Source organism: Dendrobium catenatum, unplaced genomic scaffold (genome assembly GCF_001605985.2).
Source record: "Dendrobium catenatum unplaced genomic scaffold, ASM160598v2 fragScaff_scaffold_1360, whole genome shotgun sequence".
Classification (NCBI taxonomy): Eukaryota; Viridiplantae; Streptophyta; class Magnoliopsida; order Asparagales; family Orchidaceae; genus Dendrobium; species Dendrobium catenatum.
This window is the reverse complement of record NW_021319822.1, coordinates 592,025-613,561: the sequence shown is the minus strand read 5'-3', so window position 1 is coordinate 613,561 and position 21,537 is coordinate 592,025. Positions and strand designations below refer to the sequence as shown.

At 34.2% G+C, this 21,537-nt stretch overlaps 2 protein-coding genes across 3 annotated transcripts in view; both read right to left on the bottom strand.

The window, feature by feature from the left end:
- LOC110116004 (ER membrane protein complex subunit 10) overlaps positions 1 to 19,107 on the bottom strand; it is a 45,307-nt gene extending 26,200 nt beyond the window's left edge. For both annotated transcript variants that reach the window (XM_020849430.2, XM_028699670.1), the window contains exon 1: positions 18,725 to 19,107. In XM_020849430.2, coding sequence (XP_020705089.1) covers positions 18,725 to 19,033 — 309 coding nt within the window. In that variant the 5' untranslated portion in view covers positions 19,034 to 19,107. The remainder of the gene's footprint in view (positions 1 to 18,724) is intronic.
- A 1,257-nt stretch (positions 19,108 to 20,364) lies between these two features.
- On the bottom strand, positions 20,365 to 21,411 carry LOC110116011. Its single transcript, XM_020849435.2, has one exon. The coding sequence runs from the start codon at positions 21,409 to 21,411 to the stop codon at positions 20,365 to 20,367; it is 1,047 nt and encodes a 348-aa protein (XP_020705094.2).
- Positions 21,412 to 21,537: the final 126 nt, after the last annotated feature.

Genomic DNA, 21,537 nt, shown 5'->3' with positions numbered 1-21,537 from the left:
AATAAAATTTAGTATATCCCACCATGAGGTGGCTGGTCGAGAAACAAGAGCCAATTTCATAATTAGAAGTGACTACCACTACCAATATATCATCTACAATAACAAAGATGATTACTAAAACTTGGGTTGGATATTTCAAATAGTTTGATAACATTTCATTGGTCGGCTCCAACGTCCTTTGGGTTGACTGTATTCTATGAGGTCCAACAACAAATATTAAAAGTTTGCTAATTAATGGACATTTGCAACAGCAAGTGAACTTAAAAGGAGGGTTGCGAAAAGCTCTGAAGATTAACCATGTCAAATCAAGACCAGTAGACTCTATACTGAGGTTTAAAATTGCGCAATTGAATATTGAGTCATTCTTCATTCGTAAGATGAGAATTAAGCCTTAAGACTTTTTGAGGCATAAGCCTTAAAATTCAAAGATAACGTAAAATGATAATAAAAGTTAAAAATAATTTTTCATATAATACTCAAATAATATGTTAATAAATGGCATGTTAACTTTCTATTGAACTATGAAGTAACAAATTGGCATACATATGAAAAAAAAAAATAGCACAAGATATATATAATGAGATGTAAGCCTCAAGCCAATGAGGCAAGGCGCACCTCAAGGAAGGCCTCAGTCAAACTAAGATCAAGCCTCATAAAAAAAGCTCGAGGCATAAGCCTCGAGATGTTTTACACTGAAATTGTGCTGAAGCGGGCCTCATATTGTGCAATTTTAAATAATGTTCTATATTAAAATACGTATGGAAACCTATGTCTCAAGGTGGGATATTAGTTCATATTAAATGAATCCAAATTAAAAACTTTAGATGTAATTTCTATCCAAAATCACAAGTCAAGATATGAGTTTATTTTTAATTTTTGAAGTAAAAAATTAGATCCATAATTCGAGCTATAAAAATAGAACTTATGGCCACCATTTAGGGAGTTTTTAGATAATGAGAAATCAACACGATAAATCAAGCCAAATAAGAAGGATTCAACAAAAAGTAAATGAAAAAATTGAAAATTCTCTCTCTCTCTCTCTCTCTCTCTCTCTCTCTCTCTCTCTCTCTCTAAACCCAACAACAACATCCAAACCTTATCCCACAATATGGTTTGGCTATGTGAAATCTTTTTTCTTCATTATGTCCTATTTGAGTTAAATTCTCATATAAATCTAATAGAAAAGTTCATTTCTAATACTTTCTAACCAAGTCTTTCTAAATCTAACTTTATCTTTCTTAACATAAGCCGGATCTACTCCATCTAGTCACCTAACTGGTTCATCGAAATGCCAATGTTTTATGTGACCAACCATTTAAAGCAACTCTCTCTAATCTTATCTCCAAGTAGAGCTATTCCAACCATTTCATGTATATACTCATTTTACATTATGTCTCTAAGTATAAAGCCACTCATTCACCTAAGCATCCTCTTCTCTAACACTTAATTGTATACTTCTCTTTTAATGGTCAATATTTTGCACCATAAAGCATTGCAGGTCTCACTACCATCTCGTAAAATTTCCCTTAAGTTTGAGGGTACGTATTTTTATATCACACAACAGGCCTAATGAATTCCTCCATCCGACCATCCAATTTGAATTATACTAATAATATCCCCATCTATTTCACCAGCACTTTCAACAATAGATCTGAGATATCTAAAATGTACAAGTTTTTTTAATGACTTGATCACCCAATGTAACAATTCTTCCACTAGATCTATTACTACTAAAATTACACTCCATGTATTCAGTTTTAGATCTACTCAAATGAAAACCTTACTCTAAAATTAATCTTTATAATTCAAGGTTTTTTTCAACTCTCTCTCTCTAGCCTTATCAATAAGAAGAATATCATCATCAAAAAGCATACAGCAGGGTATATCCTCTGGCAAATTTATAATAAGAACATCCATGGCTAAAATAAAAAGATATGAGCTTAAAGCTATCCTTGATGTAATGTAATTGAAATAAAAAAAATTGATCAAACCACCATATGTTTGAACAAAAGTAGCAACTCATGTATATGTATCCTTAATGACTTGAATATAAGTATTATAAATTTCTTTCTTTTAAGAACTCTCCAGAACACCTCTCTTAAAAATTTAGCATTTGCTTTCTCTAAATCAATAAATATTATATGTAGATCCTCCTGACTCCAAATACTTCTCTATCAAACCTCTAAACAAATGTATAGCTACCATAGTAGACCTATCCAGCATCAATCCAAACTGGTTTTGAGAAACAATAGTATCACGTCGTGACCTATGCTCAATTATTCTCTCCCATAGTTTTAATGTATGACACGTTAATTTAATTCCTCTATAATTCGCACTCTTTCGCATAACTTTTATTTTTAAAAAGTAGAGATCAAGACACTCCTACACTCAACTTCCATCATTTTAGTCTTCAAAATAACATGAAATTTTTTACAAAGCCGAGAAATTCCTTCATCTGTTAAGATTTTCTCACTTATATTGAAATATTATCAGATGTCACTGCTTTTTCACGCTTAATTTTCTTTAAAGTCTCTCCAACTTCAAGTTTATTTATATGATCATAAAAACAAAAATCTCTATCTTTATTTAGGGTGCTAGCCACATAAACCCAATGAGCGAATAAATCCTATGAATATTCTCTTTGTTATTTTTTAAATAAATATGATAAGCATTTAAATAAGTATTTAGCTTATCGAATAACTCACCTAAATAGATAGGGTTTAAATTATCTTTCCAATTTTTAAGGTAGGTTTGAAGTTTAATATTTATTACTTTATAAGGGAATTATTTTTAGCTATATTTGAATTTTAATGTTTATTACTTTATAAGGAAATTATATGGATATAGATATAACTTGTAATTAGGCTCATAAATCAATTGAATATAATTCAATTCATTTTTCATTAGCCCCACTCCTATTTTATTATCTTTCTACTTCATACAATCATAACCACTTATATCCAATAAAAAGTAATAGCATCGGCCAATCTCTACCTCTCTCTATTATTGATTCCAAGGTGTAACAAAACTGTTGGCAACCTCCCTTTTCCTAAAAAGGACTTCAAAAGCATATTGGCAAATCTACAATTAGAGTCATTGGCTACAACAACATAGGGTGTCAATTGGTTTTTTTATCATTATTTTGCAAATGATGGTAAAATTGCTCACTATTTAAAGCTAAATATAAGAAAAAACAAAAATCAAGCATATAAGAAAAGTAGCGAAATGAAGGGTTGATTATAGGATGACCAATTTAGGATTTTCCTGATCAATCATCATAATTTTTTTTTTTAACCTAGAAAATCATCTTCAAGGAAAATGTTTACATTTGATCAAATAATACTCTAGATCTTTGCAAGCCTCTTTAAAAATTTGTAGAAATCCTAATGATTCTCGAGCATCATACAGCATCATTCTAAAATCAATTTAAAATCATAATATAACCAGATTATGATGTCGAGTTAATTATGAATCAAGATGTATCATAGCACAATTGTTTCAATCATAATATTTCATAAAATGGGTCATCTAAGGTGAAAAATGAAAGATTGATAAGAATAGAGAAGATGCTTACTCAAACGGTTTACCTTATAAAAACATTTTAGCAATTAAACCAAACAACAAAATTCTTAGGTCATGTCAGAGCCTAGATGGACAAGATGAGTACCTAGGAGGAGCAATGTGAGTACCCAAAAGAATAATAGAAGGCTAAAGCAATATCCAATGAGCATGGCAGAGCTAGGAGGCTTGTGGGGGCACAGGCCCCCATCAACAAAAGAAAAAATTATATAATTATTTTTCATTTGTATTTTATATTATTATTAGTTTTTTATTAAAAAAAGAATTATAGTTAATTATATTTATTTATTTATTCATCCCTTATAACTCTTATTTTATATGAAAATAAATTACAATCTCAAGCATGAATTAAGAAAATTAAAGGAATTTTTTAAAATCAAATTTGTGCCGCCAATAGAAAAATTTCTAGCTCTGCCACTCCCAATGAGTACCCACAAGGATCATCTATACGCCCAAGAGATTAGAGATATTCTAGAGGTGGAAGGGAATGTTGATCAATTAAAAGATGAAGAGATGAAGAACATGAAGACAACAAGAAACTATAATAGCTATAACTTAGCAACGAGGAGAAAAAAAATACCAATAAGAGACAAGAAGGTAAGATTTTTACCAATTCATTTTTGCAAGTGCAAAAGTAGTTTAAGTGGGAGCCAAGGTCTAGGAGAATCAAGCAAAAACAACTCTTAGGACATTGAGAAATATTTGCAATGAATATCACTTGGAAGTGTAACAACTTGTCACGATAGTTCACCCACACAAAATTGAGAGCTATGGCGCTACTAAGAGAATAGGTACCAAAATATTTGGTCTAATCAAACTTCATTGGTCAACTACTATGGATTAACCCCATAATGGGGGTGACTAATCAATGAACTAAGGTCAACTTAATCGTCAAGAGTGGCAAGTACTACCATAGGTCATCTATAAACAGAGATGGTTGCCACATCTTGGGAATAAATATATATAAATATTAAACTACCCATCATTTGAGTTGAATGCATCCTTGGGGGATCAACTACAAAATGTTATCTTCTTACTGCCTAATGGTCATTTGAAAAGTCACCTCCCTCCATCCATTTTCCCTTCTCACTCTCTCCCCTAGATATTAAAACCCAAGGAGAGAATAATTCTTAGGAATATTCTCTGGGGTATTTTCAAATAAATTTGATCGCATTTAAATAAGGCATGTTTAATCACATAGATTATCTAGATATATAGGATTTAAAATATATTTCCTATTTTTATGGTATATTTAATTTTTCATTTGAATTTTTATGAAGAAAATAGATGACTATAAATATAGATAGTAACTATGCTTTGAAATCAATTCAAGATGATTCAATTCATATTATATCAGTCATTTTCATATTTTATAATCTCTCTACTTCTTATTCCTTGATTTTTACACCTAGAAGAAAGCAAAACCATCAACCTACCTTACACTCTTTATAACAACTTCTGTGTAGCAAAGCAATCAGAAACCTCACTCTTGCTCGATTTCCGACAATGAAAGGAACAACAAAAGCATATATATGCAAATCTATAGTTATAGCCGCCAGAAGCATTACCGGAAGAAAAAAAATTCCAGAATGTAATCAGTGTTTTGATCATTGTTTTAGAAATAATACTGAATTCCTCACTACTTAAAGCTAAATCAAAGAGAAGCCAGCAATCAAACAAAGAGAGAGCCAAGGAAAACACGGATTGAATGTTAGAAACCTAATTAGAGTTTTGTTGATCAATTAATGATAATCTCTTTCTTCCCCTAATCATCTTAGCATCTTTTGGGCGGGTTTTTGCATTTGATCATATAGGAAAATATCTAGATCTTTGCAATTCTTTGGAAAAACCCTAGAAAAATGCACCTATATGGCATTCATGCATCAACATTATCAAATCGATTTCATGTTATATTATAATAATATTGGAGTATCGAGTTGATTATAAATCATAAAGGGGCACATATACAAGAATATAATCACAATTGGATAACTAACTCATCTCCAAAATTGCAACAACGTAATCAAAACATGGTCATATTGGACATGTAAAATTGATTAAAATATGAGTTAAATAAATATATCAAAGATTGGAAGGGTAAACAAAGTGACCTTTATGATTGCTCCTTATGATTCATATAAAAATGCTCCTTTCAAATATGGTTCTAATTACAATGATGATGAAAATGATGACTATCAAAGGTTTTAACAATGAGAATGGTAAAGCTACTTGAGTGTATTTCCATTCTTCATTTCGAGTTTTACATTTCATTTATTAGTTTCTCTTCATCTTAACACTGTCATTGCCAGGTCCCAAGTCCTGGATGAGAAAAGTAGAGGGTTGGCTTAGGTAGCCGACAGCCAGCATAAAGCTTGTCGAATAATCATGACATGAATCATTTAATATATTATGTTAATGCTAGGGCATTCCCTGTAAGCGATGCGTTGTATGGTCTAATTACAGTGAAAAGTGTGCAAGGATCGCTGCATCGATGTCCATATACAGTGTTAAATAGGTAAGGGTTCCCACATCATGGACGGATGTGGACAGAAAAGCTAATTCATGAAACTAAAATTAGGATCGTGGAAAGTGGGTTCCCTAATAGGCAAATTAATAGAATTAATTGATATTATGATTCATTAGAAGATAAATATTCTATGCATTCAAAAAATTAAATGGATGGAAGAGAGGCTAAGGAGATTGATAGTTTAGGGTTTAAACTCTGGTATTCTGGTAGGAGTCATAGTAGAAATGGCGTATGAGTGACTATAAATAAGAATTTGAAAGATAATATTATAAAAATTAATATAATTATAGCTTTGAAGATTATTGTTGATAATAAGACTATTAATATTATAAGTGCTTATGCTCCTCAAGTAGGATTGAATATGTGCTCAAAATTAAAATTTTGTAATGACATAGAAGAATTAATACAAAAGATATATCTTGAAGAAAGAGTTTTTTATTGGGGGAGATTTAAATGGACATGTTGGTAAAGAGGGAGAGGATTTTAAAAGCATTAATGGTGGCTATGAGTTTGAGGTGACTAATGAAGGTTGTAAGACTATATTAGATTTTGCTCTAGCTTATGATTTTGTTATTACTAATACTTTATTTAAAAAAAGAGATGAGCATCCCATCACTTATAATAATGGATATAATAAAACTCAGATTGATTATTTTCTTATAAGAAAAATAGATTATTTAGATTGCAGAAATTGTAAAGTTATTTTGAATGAAAGTCTATGTATTCAACACCGCATATTAGTTTTAGACTTTAAGATGAAATGGCAGAGTATGAAAAATATATTATGTCATTGTTCTAGGATTAAAATGGTGGCATTTAAAGAACTCTAACAAAAATATCTTTGAGAGTAAGATTCACGATTCTAAGATTTTGTCGGTGTATGAGGAAGCTAATATTATGTGAAAAATAGAAGCATAATATTAAGAATGTTGCAAAGGATATGCTTAGAGTATCAAAAGGAAAAACTTATAATAGTGAAATAGTTGATGACAAAATCAAAAAGTACAAGAAAAGATAAAAAATAAGAAGCTTTGTTATAAAAATTATTTTAAATGTAAAAATTTTGAAAATTGTGAAAGATATAAAGTTGCCCGTAAGGAGTCTAAGAAAGCATTCTGCGATGCAAAGACTTTAATTTTTAATGATTTATATAATGGATTAAATACTAAAGAGTGTGAAGATATATGTATAAGCTATCCAAAGAAAGAGATAGGAATAGTACGGATTTATTTCAAGTGAAATGCATTAAGGATGAAAATCAAAAATTACTTTTTTAGAAGATGATATTCAACAAAGGTTGATGAGATATTTGCCTATGTTTTTCAATGAAGATTGTGAAAATAAGATTGACTTTAGTAACCTTAACACCCTAAATGAAAATAAAAAATTTTGTTTTTAATGGCGTATTACGAAAACTGAAGTTAAAGAAAATAAAGTGTGGGAAAACTGTTTGACCTGATGATATTCCAATAGAGGTGTTGAAATGTGTTGGACCCGGTCCAATGGACCGGTCAAGCCGGTCCGATGCAACCGGTTTACGTGACTTGCTCTTCCGCCTCCAAGAAGAGCTGCGCGATCCGAAACCGCACAGGGAGCCCAATAGGAATGATTTTTTGGGAAATTAAGAGAGAAATTAGAATGTAGGGACTATTTAAGAATTTCCTTTTGATTTGTAAGCATTAAATACTTTGTTTCCCTAGGGTAAGTTAGAGCATCTTGAATTGGTTGAAATTTGATCTCTCTTAGATTTTAGGTTTCCTTTGAGCTCTAGCTACGTCTAGAGATTTGGGAGAGATCGATCCTCCTCTCGAATAAAAGATCAAGTGTATCTTGCTATTTTTCATTTCGCTTTCATCAAGTAATACAAATTATCTACTGTTTTTGTGATTTTATGCAGATTTTTGTGAAAACTTTTCGCTATTTTATAGAAGATTGATAGGAAATACTCGCGGTCTACAAGTACTTCCTATCAAATTGGTATCAGAGCATGCCGATCGAAGGGGAACCAATGGCCAGAAGGAAAGTGAAAGTTTTGGAGGGTGAACTTGGGCAACTCAAAGCAGATTTTGAGAAAAAAAGATAGCTTATTTTCAAAGTCAAATTGCATCCGTCAATAAAAAGATAGAGGAAAAGTTCGTCGTGGTGGAAGACATGTTGAAGAAATTGCTTGAAGCCAAAACCAAACCGGTGACATCGGAAGTAAAGGAAACTACCGGCAGTCATAAAAGAGATAGGAACCCTAACACATCTAGGGGAAGGGAAAAACCAGAAGTAGAGATCCTGGAGGGAGGGGACGGAATGCTTCCTCTAGAACTACTTTCTAGGGAGGAGATGAGCATTGGCTACGCAAGAAGGGGTGCTAAATTTGTAAGGCAATGGGAAAATTTTTATCACCGGAGTGCTGATTTTAAAAGAAGAAAAAAGGATTTTGATGAATGATTTGGGTATGATTGCCGGAGGAAAAATCGTGACAATTGAGGAGCACCTCTGCTTCGAGGAATGGGAGGTTATTGAGGATTTAGGGGAAATGGGTGTGACCCGAGGGTGAGGAAATTGAAGATATCAATCTTTGAGGGGGAGGATACACACGGGTGGATCTACACGGTAGAAAAATATTTCGCCGTCAATGGGCTGATAGAGGAGGAGAGATTGACGGCGGCGAGCCTATGTTTAGAAGGGAAGGCTTTGTCTTGGTATCAGTGGAGGGGCATGCGACGACCCATACGTAATTGGAGAGAGTTCAAGGATTGTTGATGCTATCAAATATTTTGTATTTTTATTTTATGATAAACATTAGTATGTTAATGTAGTTTTTTATTTTATTTTTCTTTTAGCTATCCAATGATGGAAGACATCCAATGATCATGGTAGGTTGTGCTTGAGGGCTTGGTAGACCTTTGGTTTGCTAGCTTGATTTGTCCTTGGCTGCTGCTGGTTCACGGGTTGGCTTATAGCTTATGGTGATGATTGGAAGGAGGTGGTTCATTGGTGTTGAGCTCTAATCACTAAGTTGCTAGCTCATTAATCTTCTAAGGTAAGCTCATAAGTTGGATTCATTATGGAGTGGTCTTGTCTCTTCTCCTCCCCTTTTCTTCTTAAAATTTTGAGCTTGTCCCTTGGGTTGCTATGCTGGCTGGCTGTTTCCGTGCCTTTGTCCCGTGGATTTCCGTGGCTGACTATTAGTTTTCTGTGCTGGGTGGTTTTCCCGTGCCTGGTTCTTACGGCTGCCTCTTCAGGTTCCGCATAGGTTGTTTTCCCGTGGCTGTTGTGGGGCTTTTCCATGGCTTTGGTGCTTTGTTTCTTGTGTAGAATTGAGGAATATTATGAGGTGGCTGTTGGCTTTTCATTTCCTTCATTAAATTAAGAATAAAGGTTTTTTTTTATGTTTGGTTTCTCCTCTCTTGCCTATAAATATGAGATGTTTTGAGAGGGAATGGGAGTTGAATATTGAGAGCAAATTTGCTGTAAACCTGCGGGTTCTTCTTGGAAAAGCTTGCGAGCTTGTTCCATTCTCCTTCTCCTCAAAGAAAGCTTGTGAGCTTCTCCTCTTTCGTCTTGGCTTGTTACCTCTTCATCTCTCCACAAGTTCCACTCCATTTGTATCCTTCTTCTTGAGCTTCGTGGTGTTTGTTGGCTGATTTGGGAGCATTTTCTGGAGGGGTTTGAATTGGACGGTTGGACGATCTTGCTGTGGTGGACCATCGGTTTGCTAGCCCTAAGCACTTATCTTACTTTAACCTACATTTCAATGCATGTGAAGAACCCGCTCTGACGGTTGTCTGAGGATAGCGTTTTTTTTTTTTTTTTACTTTGTTTCTTTTGACTTATCTTCTAGTTTTTTGTCGGATTTTGGATGTTATAGATGATTGCTACTCTTTGAATTGAGTATGGTTAAGTTTTGCCCATTGCTCTCCTTGTTTTGGCTTTTTTAACTAGTGTGTTTACATCAAATTTGGTATCAGAGCAAGTTCGCTTAATTTTGGGTAGGTGGGAGTCTTTCTCTTTTGTAATTAACAAATGGCTAATAATTAAGGGGATTGTCAACAAATGATGCAACAATTGAATAATTTGCAACAACAAATCAACACGGTAGCTGAAGCAATTACTAATCTGAATGTCAATCAATCTAATATTAATCCTAATGTTCAAACTTCTGAAAGTGAGGAGGAAAAACCTAGAAATCAAAATAGGCGACAAAGAAACTAGGATTACGAAATTAAAATCGATGTCCACAATTTTGAAGGAAAATTACAACCTGAACAATTCATTGAATGGGTAGAGAAAATGGATCAATTTTTTGAATGGAAAGAAATTCCGGATAATTGAAAAGTCAAATTCGCAAGTTTAAAATTAACGGGACATTCATTAACTTGGTGGAAAAACTTACAAAACAATAGATTAAGGCGAGGTAAAGAAAAAATTCAAACTTGGGATAGGATGAAAGAAAAAATTAAAGGAAAATTTCTGTCTTCTGATCATTCAAGAACTATCTTTCAGGAATTTAGCAATTTGCGTCAAGGAAATCAAACTGTGGAAGAATACACTAAAAACTTTTTTAAATTGCAAGCTAGAAATGATTTGGATGAATCTGAGGAGAAAACTGTAATCAGATATCTTAATGGGTTAAAATGGACAATTTAGGATCAACTTAATTTGCATCATGTAATCAAGTTAGATGAAGCTTATTGCATGGCCTTGAAAATTGAAAAACAACATTTGCGGGGAAGCAACAAAATAACTGAAACATATAAGCGGCAACAAACTAGTGGGGCTAAACTTCAATCTCAAACTTCTGTTGGAACTTCGGGTGTGAAAGTTAAAAATATTGAAAGTCAAAATCAGGATAAGGGTAAAGGGTTAATGAGATCTAAACCTACTGAACAATCTAAACTGATTGGGCCTTGTTACAAATGTGGTCTATATGATCATTTGTCGGCTACTTGCATAAAAAATAACCCTCCACGTAGTAACTTCATAGAGAATGAAAAAGAAATAGAAGAAGAGGAAGAGGAAGAGAACGAAACAAAATTTGAAAATGAAGCTGAAATGGAAAAATTTGACTTGGAATGTGATGAAGGAGAACCATTGTTAGTAATTCGACAAGTTTTAAGCGCTTAAATTGAAAAGGAAGATAAATGGCTTAGAAAAAATATCTTTAGGACTACCTGCACTGTTGAAGGAAAAATATGTACCTTAATGATTGATAGTGGAAGTTCAGGAAATTTCGTGTCACAGCACATGGTGGAGAAGCTTAAATTGAAAACAAAATCTCTTGTTAAGTCATATAAAATATCTTGATTTAAAGAAGGGGGTGAGGTTCCTATAACCAAAAAATGCACTGTGAACTTAACAATTAGAAGAACTTATAATGATCAAATTGTTTGTGACGTGGTACCTCTTGAAGTCTGTCATATCCTTTTGGGTCGTCTATGGCAGTATGATCATAAAATCATTCATGATGGAGAAAAGAACACCTATACCTTAATTAAAAATAATGAGTCCGCTCTTTTTCCACAAAGAAACATTTCTGAAAAGAACAATAAATCTGCAAAATCTTTCACTCCTGAATTGCTTTTGAACACAAATAAATTAACACGGTCTGAAGTGGTTTATTTGGTGCTTGGAAAAGAAACTGACTTAACTCTTGAGATTCCTAAATAAATACAACCATTGCTTAATGAGTTTTCTGATTAAAAACCTGATGAGTTACCAACTGGTTTATCTCCAATGAGAGACATTCAACATCAAATCGACTTAATTTCTGGAGCTACATTGCCTAACATTTCACATTATATAATGAGTCCAAATGAACATCAGGAACTTTCCAAGCAACTGTCTGAACTGTTGGAAAAGGGTTTAATCCAGTAAAGTCTAAGTCCTTGTGTTGTGCCTGCTTTGCTTACTCCTAAGAAAGATGGAACCTGGAGAATGTGTGTGGATAGCCGAGCCATAAATAAAATAACCATCAAATACAGGTTTCTAATTCTTAGGTTATATGACATGCTAGATATGCTAAGTGGTGCCAAAAATTTTTCTAAAACTGATTTGAAAAGTGGGTATCATCAGATAAGAATCAAACTTGGAGATGAATGTAAAACTGCTTTTAATACCAAAGAGGGCCTGTATGAATGGCTTATTATGCCTTTTGGTTTGTAAAATGCTTCAAGTACTTTTATGCGAACAATGAATCATGTTTTGCGACCTTTTATTAGAAAGCTTGTGGTAGTATATTTTGATGATATTCTGATTTACAGAATTCATCCATCTGAACATCTTTTTCATGTCAAACAAATTTTGCAAACTTTAAGAGAACAAAAGCTGTATATCAATTTAAAGAAGTGTTCTTTTATGACTTCAAGTTTGACATTATTGGGTTACATTGTGTCTGCTAAGGGAATCAAAGTAGATCCTGTGAAAATTGAGGCGATAAAGAGCTGGCGTGTTCCTAAAAATATCAGTGAGGTAAGAGGTTTTCATGGGTTAGCATCTTTTTATCGTCGATTCATTAAAAACTTCAATTCTGTAATCGCTCCTATCACTGATTGTTTAAAAAAAGGAGTCTTTAAATGGACCCCTGAGGCTGAAAAAAATTTTCAACTTATCAAAGTCAAAATGAGTCAAGCTCCAATTCTTAGTCTGCCAAATTTTAAAAAAAAAATTGAAGTTGATTGTGATGCTTTGCATGTTGGTATTGGTGCTATTTTGAGTCAGGAAGGAGAGCCTATTGCATATTTTAGTGAAAAATTAAATGATGTTCGATCTCGATATTCTACTTATGACTTGGAGTTTTATGCCATTGTTCAAGCTTTGAAATTCTGGATATGCTATTTGATTTAACGGAAATTTATTTTGAATACTAACCACAAGACTTTACTATTTTTGGGTTCACAAAAAAATCTAAACAAAAGACATACCAAATGGGTTTCTTTCTTACAAGAGTATTCTTTTCATTTCAAACATAAAACTAGGGTTTTAAATAAGGTTGCTGATGCCTTAAGTCAAATATCTCACTTGTTGATAATTGTTTTTCTGACTGTTACTTCTTTTGATTTTTTGAAAGATACTTATGCAAATTACTGATTTTAAAAATATTTGGGATTCTTGTCTTGCTTCTGGAACTGATCCTTCTGCTCAGTTTGTTATACATCAAAGTTTTTTGTTTAAGGGAACTAGACATTGCATATCTAAGAATTCTTTAAGAGAACAACTTATGAGAGAATTGCATAGTGGGGGTTTGGGAGGACATTTTGGGCAAGGCAAAACAATTGCTTTGGTTGAAGAAAAATATTTTTGGCCTCATATGAGAAAAGACATTGCTAAGCTGGTTAAACAGTGTAAAACATGACAAGCTTTTAAAGGAACTGCACAAAATTATGGTTTGTATACTCCTCTGCCTATTCCAAACAAACCTTTGGAGAATATTTCCATGGACTTCATTTTGGGTTTCTCGGTTACTTCTCGAAAATTTGACTCTATTTTTGTGGTTGTGGATCGATTTAACAAAATGGTGCATTTTATTCCTTTTAAGAAAACTTCTGATGATTCTTACATTGATGATTTATTTTTCAAAGAAATTGTTCGTCTACATGTATTCCTCATACTTTTACTTCTGATCAAGACACTAGATTTTTGAATCATTTTTTGAGAACTCTTTGGGCAAAACTTGGAACTACTCTTCAATATAGTAGTGCCTATCATCCTCAAACTGATGGATAAACTGAAGTTGTTAATATAAGCTTAGGAAATTTGTTAAGATGTCTTGCTGGAAAAAAACCATCTCAATGGGATTTAGTGTTACCTCAGGCAGAGTTTGCTTACAATAATTCTGTTAATCGTTCCACTGGCAAATCTCTTTTTGAAATTATTTATGGGCAACATATTCCTCACATTTTAGATAGAAACTGCTTGTCATTACCTAATAAAACTAGTGCTGAAGCTTTTGAAACATTTGACCACATAAAGACTGTCCAATAGCAGGTCCTTGAAAAACTCCAAAAGGTTAATGCTAAGTACAAATCTACTGCTGACAAACATCGAAAAGAAGTGAGTTTCAATTTGGGTGACTTGGTTATGGCTTACTTTCGTCGACAACGATTTCTTGTTGGTACTTTTAGAAAGTTAAGCAGAAAGAAATTTGGCCATTTTCGTGCGCTTCGAAAATTAGGCACTAATGCCTACTTGTGGATCTACATATTACTGTTGTCATTTCTCCTGTTTTTAATATTTTTGACCTGCCTTTATATGAAGGAAATTCTGATGATTCTGTAGACATTGAAACTTTGCCACTCTCTACTCCTTTGGCAAAATCTGAAGATCAGATTGAAGATGTTGTTGATATAAAATCACTAAAATGATACATGGTGAACATAAGAGGTTTTTGGTCAAATGAAGCAATCGACCATTAACTGATTGCACCTGGATTGATGTTGCTGATCTAAAAAATTGAAATTTGGAGCTTTATAAAAGAGTTATTGAAGCCTTCTCATCAGGAGATGAGAATTTCCCGCCATGGGGGAATTGATGCTATCAAATATTCTATATTTTTATTTTATGATAAACATTAGTATGTTAATGTAGTTTTTTTATGTTTTTTTTTTCTTTTTAGCTATCCAATGATGGAAGGCATCCAGTGATCATGGTATGTTGTGCTTGAGGGCTTGGTAGACCTTTGGTTTGCCAGCTTGATTTGTCCTTGGCTGCTGCTGGTTCATGGGTTGGCTTATGGTGATGATTGGAAGGAGGTGGTTCATTGGTGTTGAGCTCTAATTACTAAGTTGCTAGCTCATTAATCTTCTAAGGTAAGCTCATAAGTTGTATTCATTATGGAGTGGTCTGGTCTCTTCTCCTCCCCTTTTCTTCTTAAAATTATGAGCTTGTCCCTTAGGTTCCTATGCTGGCTGGCTATTTTCGTTCCTTTGTCCCGTGGGCTTCCGTGGCTGACTATTAGTTTTCTGTGCTGGGTGGGTTTCCCGTGCCTGGTTCTTGCGGCTGCCTCTTCAGGTTCCGCCAGGGCTATTTTCCAGTGGCTGTTGTGGGGCTTTTCCGTGGCTTTGGTGCTTTGTTTCCTGTGTAGAATTGGAGAATATTATGAGGTGGCTATTGGCTTTTAATTTCCCTCATTAAATTAAGAATATGAAAGGTTTTTTTTTTTTTGGCTATTTGGTTTCTCCTCTCTTGCCTATAAATATAAGATGTTTTGAGAGGGAATGGGAGTTGAATATTGAGAACAAATTTGCTATAAACCTGCGGGTTCTTCTTGGAAAAGCTTGCGAGCTTATTACATTCTCCTCCTCTAGGAAAGCTTGCGAGCTTCTCCTCTTTCATCTTGGTTTCTTATCTATTCGTCTCTCCGCAAGTTCCACTCCATTTGTATCCTTCTTCTTGAGCTTTGGTGGTGTTTGTTAGCTGATTTGGGAGCATTTGCTGGAGGAGTTTGAATTGGACGGTTGGACGATCTTGCTGTGGTGGACCATCGGTTTGCTAGTCCTAAGCACTAATCTTACTTTAACCTACATTTCGATGCATGTGAGGAACCCGCTCTGACGGTTATCTGAGGATAGCATTTTTTTTATTTTCTTTGTTTCTTTTGACTTATCTTCTAGTTTTTTTTTTTGTCGGATTTTGGATGTTATAGATGATTGCTACTATTTGAATCGAGTCTGGTTCTCCTTGTTTTGACTTTTCTAACTAGTGTGTTTACATCAATTGTTTGATAGAACGTTTCCGAATGGGTAGGGGAGGAGACTTCTACGAGCAGTTCTTCGCCTTGACACAGGAGGGTTCAGTGACGAAGTGCCGATAGAGATTTGAATACCTTGCTAGTCGATTGGACCGCCTTTTCTGAGACAGTGCTAGAGGGAAACTTCATGAAGGGATTGACACCAAAGATCCAAGCAGTGGTTAGAATAATGAGGCCTCGTGACTTAGGAGAGGCTATGGAGCTAGCTCAATTGGTAGAAGATCAGAGGCACCTGGAGGAAGAGATAGGAGGCGGCAGCTCAGGAGGCTCGTACAGGATGACCACCATCTTATTGAAATCCAAGGAGCCAACAACGGATACTCTTCGAAGACTTCGAAGGACAAGACTGCAGGAGGAAGACCTAGGGACAACTTCAAGAAGCTCACAAAGATAGAATTACAAGAGAAGAGGGTGAAGGGGCTTTGTTTCAGATGTGAAGAGAGGTATACACCGGGCACAAGTGTAAAGACCGAACTCTTCATATTATTACCGTTTGTGATGAAGAATGAATGGAGGGTGTCGTCTTTCCACCTTGCGGACAAGGTGGATCTTTGGGAGGGGAGTATTGTTAGACCCGGTCCAATGGATCTGTCTAGCCGGTCCCGAGATGGATCTCTTCCGCCTCCAGGCAGAGCCGTGCGATCCGAAACCGCATAGGGAGCCCAATAGGAATGATTTTTGGGGGAATTAAGAGGGGAATTTGAATGTCAATATTGTTTAGGGATTTCCTTTTGATTTATATGCATTAAATACTTTGTTTTCTTAGGGTTAGGGCGTCTTTGGCTGAAATTTGAGATCTCTTAAATTTTAAGTTTCCTTTGGGCTCTAGCTGCGTCTAGAGATTTGGGAGAGATCGATCCTCCTCTCGAATAGAGGATCAAGTGTATCTTGCTATTTTCCGTTTCGCTTTCACAAGTAATACAAATTATCTACTGTTTTTGTGATTTTGTGCGGATTATTGTGAAGAATTCTCGCTGTTTTTTTAGAAGATTGATAGGAAATACTCGCGGTCTATAAGTACTTCCTATCAAAATTCTTAAGAGACAAAGGGATATCTTGGCTTACTAAACTTTTAATATTATTTTAAAGACTAAAAAGATGTCAGATGTATGGAGAATGAGTGTATTGATTCCTATCTTTAAGATAAAGGTGATGCACAAGATTGTGTAAATTATAGAAGAATTAAGTTAATGTGTCATACTTTAAAACTATGGAAGAGATATAGAGCATAGGTTACAATGTGATACTAATGTTTCTCAACATCAATTTTTATTCATGCCGGGTAGGTCTAATATGAAAGTCATATATTTATTGACAGGTTTGATGAAGAAGTATAGAGAGAAAAAAGGAAGATCTTCATATGATATTTATTGACCTAGAGAAAGTTTATGATAAAGTTCTAAGAGAAGTGCTATGGAGAGTTTTAAAAGAGAGGGATTAATAACGCTTATATTCAAGTCATTTGGGATATATATGTTGGAGCTGTTACTTGTGTTCAAATACAAGGTGGTTTGACCAAGTATTTTCCAATTCCAGTTGGATTACATCAAGAATCACCCTTAAGCCCATATCTTTTTTCTTTAGTCATGGATGTTCTTACTAGAGATTTGCAAGAGGATGTTCTCTAGTATACACTTTTTGCTAACGATATTCTTTTTTTTTTTTTATAAGACTAAAGAGGGAGTTAAAGGTAAACTTGAATTATGGAGGTCAACCTTAGAGTCTAAAGGTTTTCTTTTGAGTGGATCTAAAAACGAATACATGGAGTGTAATTTTAGTAGTAATAGTTCTAGTGGGAGGTTTGACTTTGAGCAATCAAGTCATCAATAAGAGTACACATTTTAAATATATTGGGTCTATTGTTCAGAGTGATGGTGAAATAGATGGTGATATTATTAGTAGAATTCAAGTTGGATGGATGAAGTAGAGGAATGCATCGGGCTTATTGTGTGATAGAAAAGTACCACTCAAACTTAAGGAAAAATTCTATAAGATGGTGGTTAGACCTGCAATGCTTTATGGTGCAGAATGTTGGCCATTAAAAGAAAAGGATAATATTAAGTTAAGTGTTGCTGAGATGAGGATGCTCAAGTGGATGAGTAGCTTTGCTCTTGGAGATAGAATATGAAATAAGCATATATGTGAAAAGGTTGGAGTAGCTCAAGTGGCACATATGATTAAAGAGAGTCGCCTTAGATGGGTTGGTCACATAAAACAACGGTGTTGTGGCATCAGCATTATAATTTTAAATATAATTTGGCTTGGTGAAGTGCATGATGTGCAAACCAACAACGAGCAATCAGGTGTTGTGGCATCAGCATAACTGCTTATATTAGAAGTAAAGAATTTTCTTGGAAACAACCAAAGAGGAGAACAAAGGATGGAAAAGTTAAATAAATCCTACACAAGAAGAAGAAATGTATTGAAAATTCTACCAAGAAATGATGTTTTTTTTAAAGAAGCCAGTCCCTATCTACCTGCCAAAACAACTGCTATCTCATTTGATTTGCATTCTGTAACGTCTAAGTTTGCCATAGCTGGCAGTATAGGAGATAATGGGTGATAAATATAGACACTAAAATGAATTATATAAATGAATCTTTCACGTAATAAACACTACGGGTGCCGTAAACCTACAATCTACATCCACTGGGTTAGAATAACTCAGTTCTGAATTCTATGAAGTTTTCATCTGGTACTTCTTTAATCTAAAAAATGAAATAGAGAATATGTATTACCGGAACTAGATAAAAATTTCATTGGATGAAAGAATCAAATTTAAATAAGCACCAAACAAAAATCCAATCTTTTGTGCGAAACGAAGTGGACACCAGTCTAGTAGAAGAATCACAAATGAAAAAAAAAAAAAAAATCCTCACCTTTCCACCATGACTCCAGGTTTTAAGACGCGCGGTGAAGGTTCCGGCGGGAGAGTAGGTCGAATCCCCGAAGGCGTGCTCGAGCGTGAACTGCACCGACTTGGAATCTGAAGAAGAATCCAGATCCACGCGCCGGCGACTTGCAGGGGTTGAAGTAGGTATTGCGTGCACAGGATCAGTGGCGCGTCCGCCCTCGATGCCGAACTCCTCATCGTCTATGACTAGTTCATCGGATTGGAAGCCGAGGGACGAGCAGGAGAAGATAAGTGCAACGAATAGGAAATAGAAGACTGGCTTAGTGTGCTTCATCGCGATGATCGGGAGCCACGGGCGATGGCAAGTGAGAACTGGAAGGAAAAGAGGCAGCGATAACGAAAGGCAATACTTCGGTTTTTATATATATATATACAGGGGCAATCATCTCCCAATTTACAAAAGATTACAAAACATATGTAAAAAAAAACAAAGAAAAAACTTACTAACTCCAATCCAAGGTTTTCAGAATCGGATCGGACAACGAACCGGAGGAAGGAGAGGTTCACAGTTCGACCGGTCGAACCGGGGTCGAATCGGATGACGTAATAAATCATAATATTATTTAAAAAATAAAATAAAAATCAAATTTTTCTGTAATTCATTCATTCAACATTCTATTTTCATAGCTCCTAATTAAAATAACATAAACATGACATCAATTAAGTTTATGAAACATAAACAAATAGCATATATTATAAGTGTCTCTTCAAATAAGTCAATAAAACATAAACAAATGCATAACTTTTGTCATCACACAAAATGTTCATAATTTCATATCAAGTCAAGCTTCAAAATTCAAACATAAATATCAAAATAAATCTAGAAGTCGTCTCCTAGATTTGAAGCATCAAAAGTTATATCCATAAATCCTTGTTCATCAAAACATTCCCCTCCAAAAGCATCAATATCTTCATTGCCAATTATTTCATTGTCATTTCGAACATCCTCTAGGACATCATCATCTGCATATTAGAATATAAAATATTATATATATATTAAACATCTTTTTCAAATGATATAACTTAAACTAATTATGAACTTACTTTGAGGTTCTTTAGTAGAACTAGTATTAAGTTCTTCAGCAACAGGAATAACATCTTCTGCATATATTTCATTCTCTAAATTCTCCAGAATAAGCTCTGAAACTGGTTCTTCATCAAGAACCCAAAAATCCACCATCTCTATGCTTGTATAATCCAAAGGATCATAGTTTCTTTTTTTTGTTTGAAATCTAAATATAATTAAAAGATTATTAAGATATACAATCATACAAAAATGACATCTAAATATAATTACAAGTCATGTATTCATACCTATTCCTCAAATTGAGGTTGTATCGAACAAAAACAAGATCATTAAGCCTTTGATGTTCTAAATGATTTCTTCTCTTCGTATGAATCTGTTCAAATACACTCCAATTCCTTTCACATCCAGAAGAGGAAGATGTTTGGCTGAGAATTCTAACAGCTAATTTCTGCAAATTTGGGGCACTTGATCCGAACATCTTCCACCATTCATCTATAAAGAGATAAATATTAGTTAATTAATATTTGATATGCATGATAGAATAAATGCATTCTAACATATTTGTTTCACTTACCAGGCTACATTTCTTTGGCTATCCTTAGAGCAATTGGTTTCCCAAAACTTTCCAAATTGTCACGGAAAAGCCTAACTTCATTCATTGTTACTGTTGGTTTAGGACATATATCTTTATTTCCAATCAGTTCAGTTAAACCTTGCAGTACTTCAGGTTTTTGGCAAAAATTATCTTTATCATACTGAAAATGTGGATTAAGAAAATATGCTGCACAATGTATACCTTGTCTTAGCTGACTATCCCATCTCCTCTTTATAATACTTGTGTAAGGTTTGTACAACCTTTTGACATTCCTAAACATTAACTTGATTGCTCTCCTTGCTCTGTACATTCCATCATAAAGAAATCCTACTGATGGTTTTTTATCCAAATCCACAATTCTCAATAATCGAATTAAAGGCCCAGTCAATTTGGAACTTACCAAACAGTCATTCCAAAATTGATTATCCAAAATAATAGATGATGCTTCTTGCCCTTTGACTGTTTTGGAAATCTTTGATTCAAAGAATGCTTTGCTTGTTATAAATGCCTGTAAATGTTGCTTGTGTTCAGATATGCTTTTCAAAGTGATGAAAGTTGTAGCAAATCTAGTTGCTCCAGGCCTAATAATCTCTTTCCAACCTTCTTTTTTTATTAGCCAAGCTAGAATAAAGACATGATTGTAGATGAAAATTGTAACTTTTGAAGCTCTTTGGGCAAGATCCTGAATGTGAGGCATGTTCCCAAAATCTTTAAGAATAAGATTTAAACAGTGTGCTGAACATGGAGACCAATAAATGTTGCCAAACCTTTCATGTAGTAATTCACCGGCCTTTTTATAATTTGCAGCATTATCTGTTACAAGCTGCACAACATTCTGTGGGCCTACCCATTCTACAACTTCAACAAATAGTGAACAAAGTGTCTTCGCATCCTTTGTAATATCAGAAGCATCAACAGATTTCAGGAAAGCTAAGCCCACAATGTAGGCATCTATATTGTTTTTTTCCATCTGCACCTTTAGTTTCACTACAATGACTCCAAGCAATATCAATCTTTTCACGCACACCATGAGACGAAACTGTTGGTAGATCCATTTTGTATACAATGCTAAGGTATGTGGAGAACGACAAAAAACACCAATCAGAACATAAACACAATTTTAATAAACAATCATAAATCATAAAATGTTAAAGTT

Coding starts and splice junctions, on each gene's coding strand:
- LOC110116011 (XM_020849435.2), bottom strand. CDS start 21,411: ATGGTGTGCGTGAAAAGATTGATATTGCTTGGAGTCATTGTAGTGAAA.